The sequence below is a fragment of the Brachyistius frenatus genome, unplaced genomic scaffold, assembly GCF_029030835.1.
Source record: "Brachyistius frenatus isolate BFR_SWC_R1_liver_20210118 unplaced genomic scaffold, ASM2903083v1 Contig_79, whole genome shotgun sequence".
NCBI lineage: Eukaryota > Metazoa > Chordata > Actinopteri > Embiotocidae > Brachyistius > Brachyistius frenatus.
The window spans coordinates 1896174-1914890 of NW_027210678.1; the positions used below are offsets into that span (position 1 = coordinate 1896174).

The window sequence follows — 18717 nt, forward strand, 5'->3', positions numbered from 1 at the left end:
GTCCTCTGTCAACACGTTATGTAAAAGCCCATCTGCAGAGGCCGAAGGGTTAAAGGTCACGGGTCGGAGGTAAAGTAATAAACCACCTCTCGTTTGGGTTCTTTACTGTGTTTTGTACAATATTTATTCATTCAAACTTTATTTAAATCTCAAACAAACTCCCGTTTCCTAAAAAAAAAGTTGGAACCCCGTGAAAAATGTAAAACAAAGAACAGGAATGCAATAATTTGCAAATCACGTGAATCCAGATTTGATGGGATTTAAAGACAACAAATCAAATGGTGGAAAAGGAGACATTTTATTGTTTTGATGTCAGCAACACGTCCCAAAAAAAAGTTTACCGCTGCGTTGCATTACTTCTTCTTTTTTACAACACTCTGTAAACTTTTGGGAACTGAGGAGACCGGTTGCTGGAGTTTTGAAAGTGAAATGTGGTCCCATTCTTGCCAGAAAATCAGCAAAGATTCACTGTTTTCAGCATTCTCAAATTGCTAAGATTTGCTTCTGTTCAATTTCATATCCCTGTAAATTAAATACGTTTATATTCAGGACTGCTAGTTGGACAAATCACCCATCTTCGATACGCGATACGGTGAATTTACAACCCCCCTCCCAGAAAGGCGTATCATACCTGGATACTTTGGATCCCGGCCCTGATGTAGTACTTCTTGATGTCCACGTCAATCTCCGTGTTCCCGACGAAACTAAACGGAAGGAAGAAATGCAGGAGGCGATTAATACGATAACAACAAGAGAAGGAAGAATAAAAACATTAAAAAGCAGCATGAAATCCAACAGTTAGTGAGTGTGGGAGTTGTTTTTATTTACCTGACCTGCAGGTCCATGATCACCTGCCTCTTGTCCACATTCTCCGTGTAAACTTTGACCCCGTTCACCCTCAGCGGCTGCAAGAGACACGGAGCTGAAAGTGAGCAAATCTGACCGGGACTTATTTTTTTATTTTTTTTTACTCTTTATGAGCTACAAAGAAGTCTTCGAGTCGAAGTTAGAAGAAAGAAAAAGGAAGAAGAAGAAGAAGAAGAAGAAGAAGAAGAAGAAGAAGAAGAAGAAGAAACTACAGACAACCTGGAAGCAAAAGAAGAAGAAAGAAGATTTCTAAAGTTTCTAAATTTGACGAATCGGTTCGCACGAGTCGTCGGAGTTCAACTGCAAACAGAGCAGACGAAAATAGAAACATGGCAATAAAAAGTTCTGAAGAACCTCCCGTCTGACAGAAGCTGCAGGCAGCTCGATGAAATGTTCAAATAACTACACGTCTCGTCACCTTGTCGCCCATGTCGATCTTGGTGAAGCAGAAGGAGCTGAGGTGAGGGTTGGCGCCCTTCACCGCCGGCTCGATGGTCTCTCGGAACAGCTTCTCCACGAACTGGCAGATGAACGGCCACATCTGCTTCACCGTCTGAAGGAGGAGGAAGAAGAGGGAGAGTTAGGACGGATATATGACGGATACACGTCTTCTGCCAGGCTGAAGCTAAAACCGGGAGTTCAGGGACTCGACACGCATAAAAGAAGTTTAGAGACTGTTCCTGTTGCGCGTGAACAGTGAGTAGCAACGAAGCTCGAGGAAAGCTACGACCTTCACGTGACATTCTGAGGAGTCCGACGGTCGTCAGCTGTTTGGTAGTTTGGGCTTAACTGGGTTTTATTTTAGAAAAATTAGTGCTTTGTTAGCTGGTTGTTAGCTGGTTGTTAACTCAAGTTTAGACTTATGTCTTGGCTTTTCATTTTATAGTATTTTTTATTGTCCTGGTTTTTTAAGTTGTAATTGTTTTTATCCCTGGTGTTTATTCTGTTGTTTTTTTTTACATTTTATTTAAAACACCATTGTTTTATTGTTGTAATTTTAAGTCCAGCGTTCATTAATCTTCCTTTTTCATTTATTTGTTTGTTGTTTTCTTTATTTTTGCTTTCATCTTTCTGTTTTCGTTCTAATGTGAAGCACTTTTCTATAAATAAAGCCAAGGTGAGTTTCAACCGCTCGCAGGTGAATTATGGCAGTTCAGCGCTTTAGAGGAGAATAAATCTTTTGTTTTTTGTAATTACCACCTTTAAATCCAACTCTCCGAACCCGTAAAACAACCACAACAAACACACAAACAAACACAACACGACTGTAAAAGGTGCCTAGCATCACCGCGTCAGGTTCGGACATTAGAAAGTCAATTCTCCTGCTCATTAAACGTCCATTAACTTTTTTTACTGGAAGCATCTCCAAACATTTACAGTAAGCAGACGCTTTTTCCGGGAGCCAGACTCTCTTTCTGTCTTTGTGTTTGTCTCTCCAGGGAGGAGAAAGCTCTGGGTCAGGGTCTCTCGAAGCTCCACATTCACATCCTATTTATACAACCCTGCAGTGGGCGAAGAAGCAGCATCGTGTTTCGTACCTTATTCAGCCACTCCACTCTCTCCACATCTGGATAATGGACCTACAATCAAAAAAAGACAGAAAAAAAAAATCACCATTTATATAAACAGAACTTTTATGACATTATTATACCGAGTTGTTTTTTTTACTCTTCGCTGAAATCTGTGGTAAAAAATTCACACTTAAGGACTGAAATCTGTCTGTTACGTGCAGCTGCATGTAAAAAAAAAAAACAACAACTGTTGTTTAGTTGTTGAGAGCTGGAAAAAAAAAAGCCATACATTTTTTTACAAATTCTGCAAAAAACGCTCAAAATAAAATGACCTCGTATTTTCAAAAATTTAGCTCTCAGGTTGAACAGACTTCAGGAAGAAGATAAAACACAATGAAGGTTAAAAAATCAGAACCATAAGTTGGCAGACAAAATATGACAAGAAAGATTCCTCCGTAATAATAATTTAGCTCACAACTCGTGTATTTGACAGTTTATTCGTTACACATAGTTAAAACAAAAAAAGGAAATAATGTAGTTTAATTAAAAGTAAGGCAATAAATCCTCCCTTTGTTTAGGTTTGAAATGTTTAATTTTAGAGGTGTTTATTAAACTTTATGAAAATACATTTTAGGGTGCTGTTGCATTGTGTTTTTCCACCCTAATTATGTTAATAAAGCTCCACTATTGCATGTAATTATTCTGTAATCTGCCACAGTAAGGGTTCTTTGTAAAGCCTAATTACCACAGATCAGTGCAGTCAGTCCTTTGTTTTAACATAGTATTATTATGTTGTTTTCCCACTCTTTGCCCCCCCTCAGATTCATGCCAGTTCTCTTGGCAGAGCACCCGGTGCCTCTGATGCTCCCCAGTGACAACAGAGATGTGTGGAGATGACAGAGGTCTTTCCAAAAAAACATTCAATAAAACTTAATCCAGCTTTCATTTCAAATTAAAAACTTGACTAGATGATGGCGCAAGAGGGGGGGGGGAAAAGGGGGTCATCAAAGTGATTAAGTTTCATCCCGAGGGGGGGGCATGAAATGCATTTCACTTATATACCACAAGAGCAAGATGACATCCAAATTCATCCCTCAGCTGTTGAGCTAATTCGACCCGCCTCTTTTTTTGGATGGCTGGTAGTGGGCGGGGCTTATCAAGCTACTTCAAGATGTCCGGGTGTAACTTTTCGGTAACAGCTCACAGTGAGCAGCCGGCGATGTTCTGGAGAACCGTTACTTCAACTTCCTCCAACTTTCGTTTCTTCTTGGGACCAAAAAACAAACCGGGACTGAAAAACCTCTCTCTGCTGCCAGCTCATTCTGAAAGCTCGATTTGAACCAGCTGTTGTTGCTGCACTGAATTTAAGTCTGTAAACTGTATATAAAAATGGACGTAACCTCCTGGTCCGAAAAAGAGAACCCAGTGCGGAAGTTTCTTAAAGTGCAATACCAATTAAAGCCACTGGGGGGGGGGCTGGCTCCAGAAAATAACTCCAATTGCACTCCAATAGACTCCCAATCAAACTTCTCTCATGAAATAAAAATTAAATGAATGTTTTCCACAAGTCGTGATGGTGTCATTAGATAAAGTCCCTCCTTCTGGTCGGTTTTCTGGTGGTTACATAACGGACACGCTGGGAGGATTGTGCAGAGACGCTCAGGTCCGAGGCCGATGGACATAAGTGAAGGGTCGTAAACACGTTGCATTTAAATATTATATAAGCTCGGGAGGACAAAGAAGACTTTCAGCTCTAAGTACACACATGAAAAAAAAAAATGGTCGGCCCCTGTATGTGCTTTTCTGCTTTTCAGCGCTTTCATGTAGATTTAAATGATGAAAGAGCTTCACACTGGGGAAATAAAAAAAAGTCCTCATCATCTGTTAGTGACTGCAAGGATTTCAAAATCAGAGCCAAACATGTAAACGAAACACAAATCGTCGGCCACGTGTGCCGACGCTGTTGTTTATTTAGGTAGGTAGGTAGGCAGGTATTTACTTTATTAATCCCCGAGGGGAAATTTATTTTTTCAGGGTTGAAGCGGAGAAGCTGCTCCAGATAAACAAAGAAAGAGAACGTGAGAATGAGACTAAGTGCAGTTAAAAACAGTCATTCGCATGAATTAAACAGGAAATTACATTTTAAGTTTGGTACGAGCCGACATGACTCAGCGGAAGGAAAAAAAAAAAAAAAAAAAAACATATTTGGAGTTTTTTTTAAAGGGGCAATAAAAGCTCCTTCTGAAAAAGATTAATGAGACGGTCCAATAAAAATGAAAGTATGTGTTGTTATTCTGTATTATGTCACGTTAATTTCTCTATAAATGAAGCCTACAGAGCGACAAAGCAAGGAAACAGATCTGTTTCCTCCACGAACTGGGAACAATTTCTCTCTTTTACGGCAACAATGGCACTTGAAAAAAGGTCTTTAACCACCAATCTTTGATTCCTCCAACCAGAAGCCCTTTTAACGCTTTGAGCGTTCCTGCAGGTTTTCCCCTCCAAATCTCTCAAAAACCAATGATGCAAAAGATCAGTGACCTCTTTCAATTCTGGAGGGAAAAATGCTAAATCTAGTTTTTTGAGGCGTAAATCCTCGGACGGTTTAAGATCTGATTTAGAAAGCCCATAAAAAAAAAACACAAATAACAAACATCAAGAAAAAACAAATTGTTTTTCTAGTGTTCGTAACTTTCAGGGAAAAAAAAAAATGAGGCAGATTCAGAAGTGCCTTTAAGCTGCAATACCAGCGAGTGCCACTAGAGGTCGGCTCCAAAAAGCCTCCGGCTCCATAGACTCTCATTCAACTTCTCTCATCAAATCCAAAGTGAATAAAATGTGTCCATCAGTTATCTCGGTGTTGTTAGCTAAAGTCACTCCTTCTTATTAGTTTTCTGGAGGTCCATCTGAAAATAATCCCTCATTCATGAGAAAAATCTGCTTTAAAAAGACGTGTTGTTTGGGTGGGGGCGGGGCGTTTCTGTTTGATTGACAGGCCTGTGGTGTAGTCAGGTTACAGCTGTCAGAGTTGTCTTTAATGATGTCAGATTAGGCAATCAAAGTGCCAACAAATTCTTGCCGTGGCTTCAACAGTCACTCAATTATTTTCTGTCACTCGATGAGTCATTGCAGCTATAAATTACTTTTAAAAATAATGATTGCATTGTCCTCGTGTATTTCAATGAGTCAACTGCAAAAGACAAAACACAGGAAAAGCAACAAAATAAAAGGCATTTATTCCAGGAATTTTACTTCGTTTCAACGTCGCAATTCAACTATTCACCTCCCAACCTCCCACTTCTTCTTCTTCTAATTCATACGAAAGGTTGATGAAGACAATTGGGAACATCCCGTGACGTGGGCGAGACTAACGCTCCAGCTATGCGACAGCTGTTTGGAAATCCTAACCCTCGCCAGCAGCCCTCCCCCCTCCCCCCATCACAAAGCATGTGTGTGTGTGTGTGTGTGTGTGTGTGTGTGTGTGTGTGTGTGTGTGTGTGTGTGTGTGTGTGTGTGTGTGTGTGTGTGGGAGACACAAGGGGTGAAGAGGATATAAAATACTCATGTCAGCATTCATTTAATCTGACAAACAGAACTGTATTTTCCATCATCATCCCGTCGCCGCTGACTCAACCGCACTTCCCATGTTGGAAGGACCGTCGTCCTCCGAGGTGACAACAACAACAACAACAATTGGAAACCCACAATGACGAGACGGCTGACGTTTATATTTAGACGGAAACAGAGAGCGAGACGTTGCCGTCGAGGATGTGAGGACGATAAGACGCCATTCGGGAGAGATTTGGCTCGAAGTCAACGCACAATATTGTCGATTAAATGATGTAATATTTTGAGATACGTCATCGATGCGCTTTAGAAATGTGCTTTAGACGGCGATATAAATAGTATTGTTACCTAAAAGCACCCAAAGCTTGAATGCATTTAAATGTGATCCAGATGTCGGTTGGCATGGCGACTCCGGTCACGAACTTTCTGCATCTTTCAGTTTGTTTACGTTGTTTACGAGGCGACTCTCAAAACGTATTAGCATCGTAAAAGCTACAAACATGTGAAATTGGAAGTGTTATTCATTAAAAAAAAATCTATCATTTTACATTTTTCCACATTAATTTTAAATTTTAGAAGTCGTTTCATTTTTAATGACGACCTTCAGGTGTTTTTTTTTTGCTTAACATTTTTTTTAATTTCTTTAATATTGCATCATTTGTTTTTGATTCTATCTGGTTTGGTCTGTTCAGCACTTTGGTTGTTTCAACGCGCATATTATAAATAAACTATATTGATTTGTTTTGTTTTACGACAACTGAGTGCACCATGTGTACTTTTACGACCACTTAAGAGCATCGAATAACTCTCCGTCTCTTTATCCTTTACCGTCAGGACAACGTATAAGTTACCGACTAAATAAAATATGCAATGATTCATTCAAAATATATATTTTGTTACTGCGAGCTACATTTCCAATGGCAACACATTGGGGTATGACTAAGAGCTGGGAAAACAACCAGTCGCGTCATTATACTCTTATGTATCGTAAGCTATCGTTACCACTCCAGGAAGTAGGCCGACCCTTAGCAACGACCTAGCAACAGAGACTCTTTTGTGTTGATTGTTTCGCAAACTGAAAAAATACAGCACATAGAAACACAAAACTGCATGGCTAGCTCGGTCTTGTCGTAACTAAGATATCTGCTAAAAAAAAAAAAAATAAAGACGGATGGACTCCCGTTTAAAAAAAAAAAATGTGTTAAAGTCCGGTCAAGCTAGCCGCCGCTAGGATTTTAAAACACGCAACTATCCGTGTTGTTACGGCACGGGTGCTCGGAGGGACAAAAAAAAAGGGCCAAATGAGAAAAATATTCAATCGACCGATATCAAGTACAAACATTTTATATGGATGTTATATTCGCGTTCCAAATGTACAGTTGACCAATCAGATCTCTGGATCAGAACTACTCGTTGTATTATTTTACTGTAAGTCATGACAGATAAAAGAACCTGGAAGCATTGATTGTTTTGCATGTTGGCTTGAGAACGGCGAAGAACAGCAGCCTCCTATTTAAATGGCATCCAGTCAAAACATTTGGACAGTCGGAGTCTGAAACACGTCAGCGCCACTATCAGCTCTTTGTTTTTGTGTTTTATGGATGTGTTTTTTTACAACGTAGACCTTCCATCCTCTGGAAAAATAAAAAATAAAAATTCCAGCCAGGCCTCATTCCTCCGTTTCAAACGACCGCCTGACCTCAGGTAGCTTCTGCTGCTTCAAATTGAGGTCAGCTGTTCGACGAAAACTTCTGAGCCGCAGCGTGGACGGAGATCGTTTCTGAACGACGGCGTTGTCATTTTTTTAATTTCAAAATCAATTATATCTTACGTCATGCGTTGCTAATCGCATTAGCAGCTTTAAAAGGCTGCAGACGGCATTCCTGGCTCTTCTTATCTTCTGCTCCGTTCGTCACAAACGTTCTGATTATTTCTCTTTTTCCAGCTCGTGCAGATCAAAGAGTCATCGAGTGATTCGGAGACGGACACACCGAGTTACAGACGAGGCCGCGTTCAAAAAAAGCACACCGAACTTTGACGTGCTGTCGTGTTGCATAAAGGCCGAATATTGGAGACGTAGATGGACGGCGACAAAGAGAAGTTAAAAGTCTTCAACTGTCAGTGGAGTTTGTTTCATTTATTTATTTATCTTCCTTCTTATTGTACTTTTATTTTGTGCTCTATGTAATCAAATCCAGTTCTCTCGGGGCTTAAATTCAACGTCTGAAGCAGAAAAACATGTGGGATGATTTAGTTTATTAAAAAAACCTGAAGTTTATGGTGTTTAATCCAGGAAGACACACTAAAAAGTGACTTATTTCAAGGCCTAAAATCCTCAACGTCTTATTCTATGTTACATGTTCAGCAGCCTTTGACCAACACTGAATTATGTTTCCACTGTTTGACCAAAAAAACTGATTATTATCATCTATTGAGGAAAAAAGCACGAGATGTGGTTGAAAGTAGGGATGTAATACTTTCATAATCGATTAATCCGTGGATTATTTTAGTTTTTTTTTTTTTTAGTCTATATAAATACGTATCACAACCTCCGAGAGTCCGAGGCAACGTCATCAAATGCCTTGTTTCTCAAATCTAATTTTAGAACTCTAAAATCGGATTATTATTTTTTTCTTGAAAACTAAATGAAGTCATCTTTGTGCTCTCAAAGATGGTGGCAGGTTTTTTTTCTTTTGTCATTCACTTGTTCTGTCTCGACTAATGCAGAAACAACTGGGTGACGGATCAGTGAATCAATCAGAGCAAACAGAAGCTTAATTACAGGTTTTTTTCTAATGATTGGATTTTTGAGCTGCGATCCAATCAAAACAACAACAAAAAAGATTTTTATTTCTGGGCCGAGTTTTAATTTAATCAAAAACTCCAATATGGAGACTCGGCTACTTTCAGTGCTTCTAATCATCGAGGTCGGTGTGACGGAGGTGTTTCGGGAGATAAAGTATCTCGGACGGAGACGGACTGACAGCGTCTGAGCGTCTCCTCGGGGAGGTCAAAGTTCACCGTCGATTGTGTTGTATTGTTGCTTCTTTATCAGAAGGACACGTTAATCCTCCGACGTCCTTTTTGACCGGTTTAAATCAGGCTGAGCTGTCGGTGTGTGTTTGGTCCGCGAACCGCCGCACATCTGCTCACAGCCAAGCGTTTTGCTTTGTTTTTTCCATTTTCATATTGATGTTGCCGAGCAGCGTTTGTTGTCGAAGCCTGTGTGATAACGGATGTGTTGACGTGAAGCTCTGTGGTGGGAGGGTGTGTGTTTTTGTGTGTGTGTGTGTGTGTGTGTGTGTGTGTGTGTGTGTGTGTGTGTGTGTGTGTGTGTGTGTGTGTGTCTGGCTGGCTGGCTGGCTGGCATCCATCCACTCAGCCTCTCACCGCTCCTACTCTGGCATCATCGTCGTTGATATTTAGGAAATGTGAAAACAGGAAGGAAGCCTCTTCATTACGGGCGAATCTGAAGAGCGATGGTTTTGTAAGAGTCTTGATATACGGTAGATGAAGTGTTGTTTGTGGGTTCGGCTGCAGGGGAATAATCAATTTTCAGCTATTTAATCTGAAGAATAATGTTTAAAATGTTGATTTAAACTCAAATCCAAAATAAAAAATTTGTTTAGGAAAAACATAAAATTTGGTTAAAGAGAAAGTTATAGAGATTTAGAGAGTATTTCTTTATCAAGAAATCAGTTTTTACTTTTCATGGTGCAGTCATAAAGTCCCTGTCCAGAAACAAAGCCGTGGTCACATTATTAGGTACGCCCACGCCTGTAATGTTTGTTTATTTTGACACTTTGTCCCTTTAATTAAATCATGTTAACACTGAGGTCATAGCTAGTGACTGTGTTGTATTTAATGTAGTCAGCTACAGCACCACATTTAAATGTGACCACACCTTATTAACATAGAATTTTATTTCCATTGTCCATTATAAACTTGTAAAAGTAGAAAAAGAAAAACTTTGTTGCGCTGAATTTTTGCAGCTAAAGATTTCTTTCCCACCGAGTTGAAGTCCATATAAATATTTGCTGTTTTTAAGAAATCTACTTTTTCCAGATTAATATGATGATTAATATAAACAGCTTCAAAAATCTGATCATACCTTTGATTTTTCTAAGAATAAATCGCAAGACAAAACAACATTTCTAGAACAAAAAGATCAAATCTACTCGACAATCGATTCGAACAAAATCAACATTGCCTTAGAGGGCGAACATCCCACAGTCTGGGACACGTAAAAAATAAGTTGTTGTTCGTACCCATTTACATTATTATGTGTTTCCTGAAGCTTGGAAAATAAAAACGTAACAAAAGTTTTTCATCCTGCTCTGAAAAAGGCTTTTAAGGAAAACTCTTGTACTTCTTTTGGATGATCTTATCCAACGATGTCGTGCAGAGTTGGCACCGGTTTTCTTATCGCTCACTCATTGCATCCTTTGGGCACTACTAGTTTTGGCTGGTGCAGCTATGTGGAAATCGTCCTCTTCCTCTTCCTCCTCACCAGTTTCTTAATGTCAGCACGGCGAATGGCAAACACACCAAACCACAAGTGACCAACAGAGAAAGTGTAACGTGGATCAGGTTTGTTGACTCCTGCAGCCTTCAGGAGCTCCGTTAGCAGACGTCAGTGATTCAACACCTTTGGATCCCTTTTTTTTTTTTTGGTGGCGGCCGGCTAACGGGATTGAAAATAAGCCCGGCGCTGATTAAATCCTGGAACTGATGGCGAGTGCGTCGAGGGGCCCCCCGGCGACAAAAGTGCAGAATGCGTGACCTTTTCCTGGTGGCTATTTATGAGGCCCTCCATAAACAAGCAACAAAGGTTTGTTTGGTCCCCTCAAGAGGATCGAATGTCAAGACGCGTCGCTGTTTTAATCCCAACCGAGGACCAATCTGAGAAATAACCCCCCCCTGATGAGGAGAAGCAGGACGAGGGGGAAAAACCGGCGTAATTTAAAACGGTTTACTGCTGTTAGCTTCTGCACATTTTCATCCATCCGTTGGTTGGTTAGCCCGAATTCCTTCTCACCTAGCAACTTTTCCTATGCTCCTCCATGGGACATCCCATGGCGTGCACGGAAAAACCTCAAAATGGCAGGCGCCATCCTAATCAGATGTCGTCCCACAAGACCCCCAAGAAGCGTAACCTCCTTCGTTTTTTTGAGGGGGGGGGGCATATTTAAATAACGTTTTAATCCGAATTCAAAAGTGAAAGTTTCCTAGCCTCATTAAAAACCTAATCTAAGGGTTTCTTAAAAGGTTAACAGCCTCTCCTCCTCAGTGATGTCAAAGTACAGATTACATGTGACGAGGTCAAGTCCAGAGACCAAAGCGCTTCCTGTCGGTCGATCTAGACTCTGAAATGAACATTTCCAGACCAGAAGAAGTGTATTTGCGGTTTGAATAATTTCCAGCAACCATAACAACTGTTATCATAAGAAGGGAGCAATTGAGTGTTTTATTAAATATCCTTAAGTGAGGCCAGTAAAGTTTTAGAGTGAAAAGGTGGAGGGGAAGGAACCGGACGAATCCCCTTCGCCTCAAACTAATTTGTATAATTAGGATCTTGTTCTGGTATTTAATAAGCTGGGCTAATCTTTTTAACTGTAATTTAGAGGGCTTAACCTGTGTGACATCATGAAGGCCCAGTAAACGTGTTTGGGAGCTGTAATTGGGAGTATTATTTTTCTCCTTTTGATGCATTTTATTACCTCAGAAATAAATGTTAGAGAATCTCAACAAAACTTTTTAGGGGAAACATGAGTCTCACATTTCTGGTCATTTTGGACAACCAAGCTGCCGGAAACCATCTTAAAATCCACAATGTGAGAAAAAGCTACTGGTGAGCCCTGTTTTCCAACGCTCCTGCACCACCTCCCATTGCAAGCGTTTTGGAGATGTTGACCTCTGAGTCAAACAAGGAAATTACAGGGTGCTGATGTGGTCCTTTAATTTGACTTGCACATACAGGAGCGTCTGTCCCTACAGTGTTTGTGTCTTACACAAGGAGGGCAGAGCTAATCTCCCCAAAAACTGTTTTGAGAAAAGAAAAACTACCCGTGGGGAGGGCCTGCCACAGGGAGTTAGTCATCGCTAGCCGCCGAGCTTGGCAGACAACCAGCCAGTGCTGACATCCTAGAGCCGGCTCGATGCTGCCTGGGAGAACACCCGAGGGAACGGGGAAGGCTTGACCCGCAGTCAAAATACAAAAGCAAAGATAACAAGATAGTGATAATACCAGGAATGCAATAAAGCTGGAGGGACTTACCCACGGTGGCAGCTCTGTTGTGGGCACGCTTTGCTTCACCGCTTTCTCCTCATGCTCCAGGAAAGCCAAGGCACGGTTTATCCTGTAGTCCTTACCGCCGTGGTTCTTCCTCCAGTAGAACAGCGCGGCGAGTCCGATCAGAACCCAGCTGAAGCTGAACTCGAAGTATCCCAAGACGTAGATGGGGAAGATGATGGCGAAGGTCTTGGCGAATTTAATCCACATCTGGGTGACGTCCGTCAGGGACGACTGCTGCTCTTCCTCCGGGGACAGCGGCGGGCCCACGGTGGCGCTCACCGGGGTGCTGGGCGCCGGGGCGGGTCCGTTGGCCCGGACGCCCGGTCCCGCCGAACCCTCCATCCTGTTACTCATTTCCCCTCTGCAAATCAATTTGTTTTGGACAGTAAGTTTTTACAGCAAGTGTCAGTCAGTGCTTCCTTGTCACACACACACAAGACGCCAACAAAGCTGCGACTGTTTCAACACTACAAAGCAGAGGCCTTAAGGCTGCGAGATTTCTATCTCCACAAGCAAAATGCCAAGCAGTTATGGCTGAAGTAATGCCCTGAGGAATAAAATCAACATTAAGCTTGACAATGTCACACTAAGTTACTACACTGAGCACCACAAGTGCACAAAGACATTCAGCGTATCACTAGTTATGTGTATTAAGGCTTTGACTCGTGTACTGTAACACAAAGAACCCAAAGACAGACCACGTTGTGCTAAATTAGAAAAAAAAATTGGTTTAAATAACACTGTGATAAAAATTGGAAAGAATCAAACCAAGTAGGTGTCACTGAAAAAGCTTAAAAAATAAAATTGATCTTCAGAATTGGTACATCAAAAATGTCTATTTCTGTAGTAAAAACAAAAAAAAAAGTTGCATGCAAACACTGAAAAATACACAAAAGCTACGAGTAGATCCACGCTGGACCAAAGAATGTCTTTTTTATTTGATCTGTGAACATGTTTTCGCAACCTACACACTGCATATCCAGACAGGCTGCAGGCTGTCATTCCAGCCTCTGTATCGAGAAGGCGTCATGCGAAGCTCCTTACTAAAAATGTTCACTTTTTGTTGCCTGTATTCCTAATACAGAAGGCAACAGGAAAGAATCGGATTTAATATATGTTTGAAAACGATTAGAACCACTCTTTGAATCGGCCTTAATTTAAAATGCCAACACACGTTATTTTAAGTCGTACTTCAACTTTGAAAAGTGCCTCACCCCAATTTCCTGCTGGCCAAACACAACCGCCGTCGATGGCAACGGACAAGCGTAAAGCAGTTAGGAAAGTAGAGGTTTCACTGACAAATGTGTTGTTTTATTTGAATGCGTAGACGCCGAATAGTAGAGCACCGATGACAAAACCCGGCAAGTACTTTAAAGGTCGGTTACGGTGTGTGTAAATTCACCGGTAAGTGAAGCGACTCTTAATGCGCAGATTTTTTGAACGGAGTCTGTCATGACGCCACAGAGTGACACGTATTAAAAGGCTACGACTCTTTTTTTTTTTTTTTCCAGTACTGCGCACAAACCACAACACCAACGAGGAAAACTTCTTCTTCTTCTTCTTCTTCGCTTCTACGACAAAGGAGCAGCAGACTCACCGGTTTCCGCCCGAGACATTCGCTCTCCTGTTGAAAACAAAATAAACTACAGCTCACTCCTCCTTGGCTGGTTCACTGCATTCCGACCCGCTAAACTCTGACAGCCCTCCTTCCCTCTTCGGCACATCCGACCCGAGCCCGCAGGAAGCTGTCATCGCGGGAAAGAGGTCAGACTCCGACGAGGGGAGGGAGCGCCAAACCGCGAACACGGCAACAGGCCCGGGCGCCATCTTGTGGCGGGGAAACAAAACGACATGGGACAGCGGAAGGAGGCGTTTAAAAAAATAAAGGTTTTATTTTCATATATTTCAAATTTGACACACTTAAATACTGTTTTTTTTTGTTTTTTTTAATCGAAAGTTGTATCAACCTCCTCCGACTTCACCTTGAATAGGGAGCACTTTTAATAATAATAATAATAATAATAATAATAGCACTTAAAATGGCACTTACTTATAGCACTTTGTAGTTTGGCTTTCTTGAAGAAAATTGTATTGTAAAAAAAATAAATGAAAAGCCAGTTAACTTCACCCATTTTTGCTATTTTTACAAACAGAAGAAAAACTTGACAAAAGTTTGTGTGTTGTTGTTGTTTTTTTTAAGAAAAATGTGGTTTTATTTGGTGTGGGTAGAGAACATGCAGTCATATACCCCCTTTTTTTACATTTGTACTAATATAAGTAATGCTACAAAACTGGGTTTAAACAATTGGCTATTTGGGGTTGTGTTTTCACAAATTTAATATATCTAAAAATGGACATTTAAAACCATCTTTGGTGGTTTCTCTGTTAATCTATTTCAGTCTAAATAAATAGTTTTGTTTTTCTTACAGAGACCCGGTCCAATGAGATAATGGGATGCATAATTTTTTTTTTCTAAAACAGTGCAGTCTCCCTGTTTCTCCATCTCCAATTAAAAAAATACAATATTTCACAAATCTGATCTGAGGTTTTAAACTGATGGAAAACTTTTACCACGATGTCTTGGTGACCGTTTCAAAACTTCATTTGGTGTCCAGATCTATTTAATACTACTTTTCCCCTTTTAAATTTGACTTTTTTCATCCTATTGTTACCTGTAATGCAGAAAGCTTAAACCTCATTGTAGTCTGCAGTGGAAAAATTAAGCCATGCAGGTGTTTTAAGAAATATAACTAGATTTAGAGCATGCTGCCATCTTTTCTCTCCACTAGATGTCATGAAAGTGTTTGAAAACTGAAGCATCGCCACCAAATGTGGAGTCTGCTTTAAAAAAAATGTTTAAAAAAAGCTCTGAGGGAAATAAAAAGTTAACGTTTTGATCAAAATTGTTGTCTTTTTGGACACAAATTGTTGTCATTCATTTCTTTCTTTTTTTTAAAGTGTGCTAGATAACTGTTGAGAATGAAACTAAATCACGGCGGTTATGTTGGCGCCGTTTTTTTTTGTTCTGACCTTCTGAACAAAACACCAAGTGAACAAAATGTTTTGTATTTCAGCTCAGTTTATTCAACTTTTCAGTCCAATAACCTTCAAATATTACTGAGAGAATCATCACCTGTCTCTCTACAGCTCTACGTAACTCTGCCGAGCATCGCAGTGATTGTCGGCTCATTATTTTCAACTCTTAAAAAATTATTATTCTTTTTTTTTTTACATACAATTGTCCTGCCTCGGTTCCCTCTGAAAGCTCTTTTGTGTTGTTTTTGGCTTCAGCGTGAAACTGTTTTAAAACAAAAAACAAAAAAAACACGCTGTAAGCTGTTAAACTGCAGTTAGCGACGACCCAGTGAACATCTTGGAGCATTTAGCAGCTTAAAAGAGACAGTGAATTCCCTCCGGAGGTGGCAGAGCTGTGAATATACTGTTGGACTTCAACAATTTATCAAATGGAGGATAATGTTGCTCTGCGACTGCTGCAGGTGTCGATGAGCAGCATCAGCTGGAAAAGAAAACGTTTTTGTCAATGTTGTGTTTAAAAGTTGTTTCTGCTGCTCTGCTGCTCAAAAAAAAAAGAAAAAAGTAAGTTATTGCAGTTTTAAGTGAACGGAGCACTTCAATTTTACATAATAGGTCTGATTTGAGGAATTTGAAGACTTTATTCTTGTCAGTCTGGTTTTTATACAACAAAATATATTTTACAAAAAGGGCAATAATTTCATAATTAATAAACATTTGAAATGTTGAAAGGGTTGGATATCATTTATGTTTTATTATAACTACAGAAAGATAGTTTTTTAATGACATAAAGATGCTTTCAGGGATGAAAAAAAGTAACCTCACACTTTCCTTGTTGATGATAATGTAAATAAAACGGAGTGTTTTACAGGCTTTGAGTCCAAAGAGTCTCGAAGCTGATGAAGTTCTCCGTGATGTACGCTGCTGCTCTGAAAGGAAGGCACTTCATCCTGAACACATTTTTATGATTTCAATCCCTTTTCAGCCACTTGAGAAAAGTTCCTTTGTAAACAAAAAAAAATTATACGGTTTCATTTTTATCTTGATTTTTTCTTTATCAGATCTAGTCTTGATTAATTAATAGCAAATATATGAGCACATTTATCAACTGTTATCATTTAAATATGGTAAATTTCACCGTCTACCTTTGGTGACTTGCCCTCAACAAAAAACATTGTCCCCATCTTACCCGCCCTTTTGACTCCATTCAACTTCTTTCTGTTCCCCCAGAAAATTGACAGAAAATTGGGAGTTTCCATGAAAAGCTTTACTGATCTGTGAACGTCATAGTTTGGTGCAATAGTTTGATTCGTCTTCCTACATCCAATTTTCTAAAAGAAACTGGACACTGTATTGATTCTATAGTATAACTGCAATCCCCCGGTGTAGCTTTTATTTTGAAAGTCCCTACCGGAAGTGTAGCTGCTAATCAACAGTGAACTTGGCAGCAGCAGAAGTCAGCTGAGTGGAGCTGGTCCTTCTCGGCACATTCAGATGAGTGGAAGCGACCAGTGGATACAACACGACTCAGGCTCGGCTTTTTTATTAATTCATGCGCGTTTTTTTGTTTTTTTTTCATTAATGGATTTAATAAAAAAAAAAAAAACCATTTTGATGTGTTTTTTTTTTTTGTTTGTTTGTTTTTACCGGCATGAAAAAGTCCGAAGAGGAGTTTAAATGAAGTGTTTTTAACCCGAGGACACCCGACTGGCTTCTACCTGAGGAATAAAAGATGAAAAGTTTGCTCCTCTTCAGCGTTTGTCTCTCGACGTGTCCGCTCGTGGTGAGTCTTTTTTTTTTGTATTTATTTATTTTTTTTAAAGGTGTTCACAGGTGTTTTAGTGACTCAAATGACTCATTCAAACATACTGTGGTATTTTACAGCAATAATAAAGCTCTGCACACCTTGATGTAAGTTATTTTGGTCTCTTTTAGTGCAGTTATCCCTTTAACCAGTTTCATTGTCAGTTAATATGCTCAATATTTTCTGCAATGTTTGGGTTATAAAATATTTTAAAAAATGGAGGGAAAACATCAAGGAAATGTCGATTAATCGATTTGGCAGCAACTTTAAACAGCAACCATTTTGATATTTCCAGTAATATTAGAAGTCAATGCAAGAAAAACTAAATCCCCAAATTCTAATTTGAATTATCTGTGAAAGTTGGGATACGAAACAAGAATTTCTTGCAGCCCTCATTTTATTGTCTGATTAATATCCAGAGTCCAAATATATTAAGTTTTACTGTCATATTAATAATTTTTAAAAAGCTGCAGATTTTTGACTGTAAATGACTTTAGTTGATTAATCTGTTTACACAATGTTTGACTAAAGATATAGAAATGGTTCCAGCTCTACTCGATTAAAGCATGATGTGATATTAAATTGTGTTTATGTTAATTAATTGTAGAAATGTAGTCCTGTATAAAACTTTGGACCCTTTCTGTCAAAACTCTACCCAAAGCTCCAATAATTAATCGATTTATGAACTGATTTGTTCATAAATTAATCATTTTTAGGTGAATATACAAAACAAAATGGGAGTAGAATTTTATATTTTGTGAATTGTAGGACCATGAACTGAATTTTTTTTATTTTATTTTTTTATTCTTCCCTGTTAATTGGACGATTCAAGCAAGTCAAATAAATAATGAACAAATTAACACAAAAAAAGAGCTAGAACAGTCTAATGTGAAGATCTTCTGTTAGGCTGAATATATCTCGGTACTAAACAAGACATCTGAAGTCATCAACTTTTACTGTTTACAGACATTTTATTAGCAGAATGATAGATTCATTAATCATGAAAATAAGTGGCAGGTAATCAATAACCAGAATAATTTTCACTGCTGAATCGTCTTCTATCATCTATGTGTTCATTAATTAAGATCATTTGCTGAAATACTCTATTTTGGTTGGTTTCTTTTTAAAGCAATGCCTCAGATATTACCCCACTTTTATTTTTCCGTCCTTCACACTTTATGTGTCCGTTTCCTGTGTTGTTCCACCTCGCAGGATAAACACTGGCAGTGCTCTCGTCTCTCTTCTGTCTCTCTCTCCTTAAGCCTCTTTTCCTAAAAGCTGACTGGGCTGTAGAAATGTTCACATCACCCAAAACAAATTTGAGGGTTTAATCATCTAACTGGTGAACGCTGCCACCCCAAATACACAAAAAAATAAACCTTGGCTCGAGCGCTGATCCCTCTGCAATATCACTCGCCCCTTCGATTTTTACAGGAGGAATCCAGTGTCGGTATTTCCTCGGGGCACTTTGGAAGGATGGACGGATACCAAAGCGACTGCAGCAAAACGTGAGATAGTCACGCTTTGGGCCGTCGAGGCGTGAAAGTTTCACATTTTCCTGTAGTGGACGAAAATGAAACCCACTGCATACTTACAGCCGTGTGATTTACAGGAAAATGAAAGTTTTAGCAAATCAAAAC

At 39.6% G+C, this 18717-nt stretch overlaps 3 protein-coding genes across 6 annotated transcripts in view; 2 read left to right on the top strand and 1 right to left on the bottom strand.

Moving 5' to 3' along the window:
- esyt2a (extended synaptotagmin-like protein 2a) overlaps nt 1–13975 on the bottom strand; it is a 33993-nt gene extending 20018 nt beyond the window's left edge. For all 4 annotated transcript variants that reach the window (XM_069708907.1, XM_069708906.1, XM_069708905.1 and 1 more), the window contains exons 1-6: nt 13838–13975; nt 12223–12601; nt 2406–2447; nt 1286–1420; nt 829–905; nt 632–704 (exon numbers count right to left, since the gene is read on the bottom strand). In XM_069708907.1, the coding sequence (XP_069565008.1) occupies nt 632–704; nt 829–905; nt 1286–1420; nt 2406–2447; nt 12223–12594 (699 nt within the window). In that variant the 5' untranslated portion in view covers nt 12595–12601; nt 13838–13975. The remainder of the gene's footprint in view (nt 1–631; nt 705–828; nt 906–1285; nt 1421–2405; nt 2448–12222; nt 12602–13837) is intronic.
- The window catches only part of LOC138626921 (E3 ubiquitin/ISG15 ligase TRIM25-like), a 188401-nt gene that overhangs the window by 124859 nt on the left and 44825 nt on the right, over nt 1–18717 (top strand). The gene's annotated exons all lie outside the window — the stretch shown is intronic.
- LOC138626953 (vasoactive intestinal polypeptide receptor 2-like) overlaps nt 16933–18717 on the top strand; it is a 33286-nt gene continuing 31501 nt past the window's right edge. Inside the window, exon 1 of the mRNA XM_069708968.1 lies at nt 16933–17056. Coding sequence (XP_069565069.1) covers nt 17006–17056 — 51 coding nt within the window. The 5' untranslated portion in view covers nt 16933–17005. The remainder of the gene's footprint in view (nt 17057–18717) is intronic.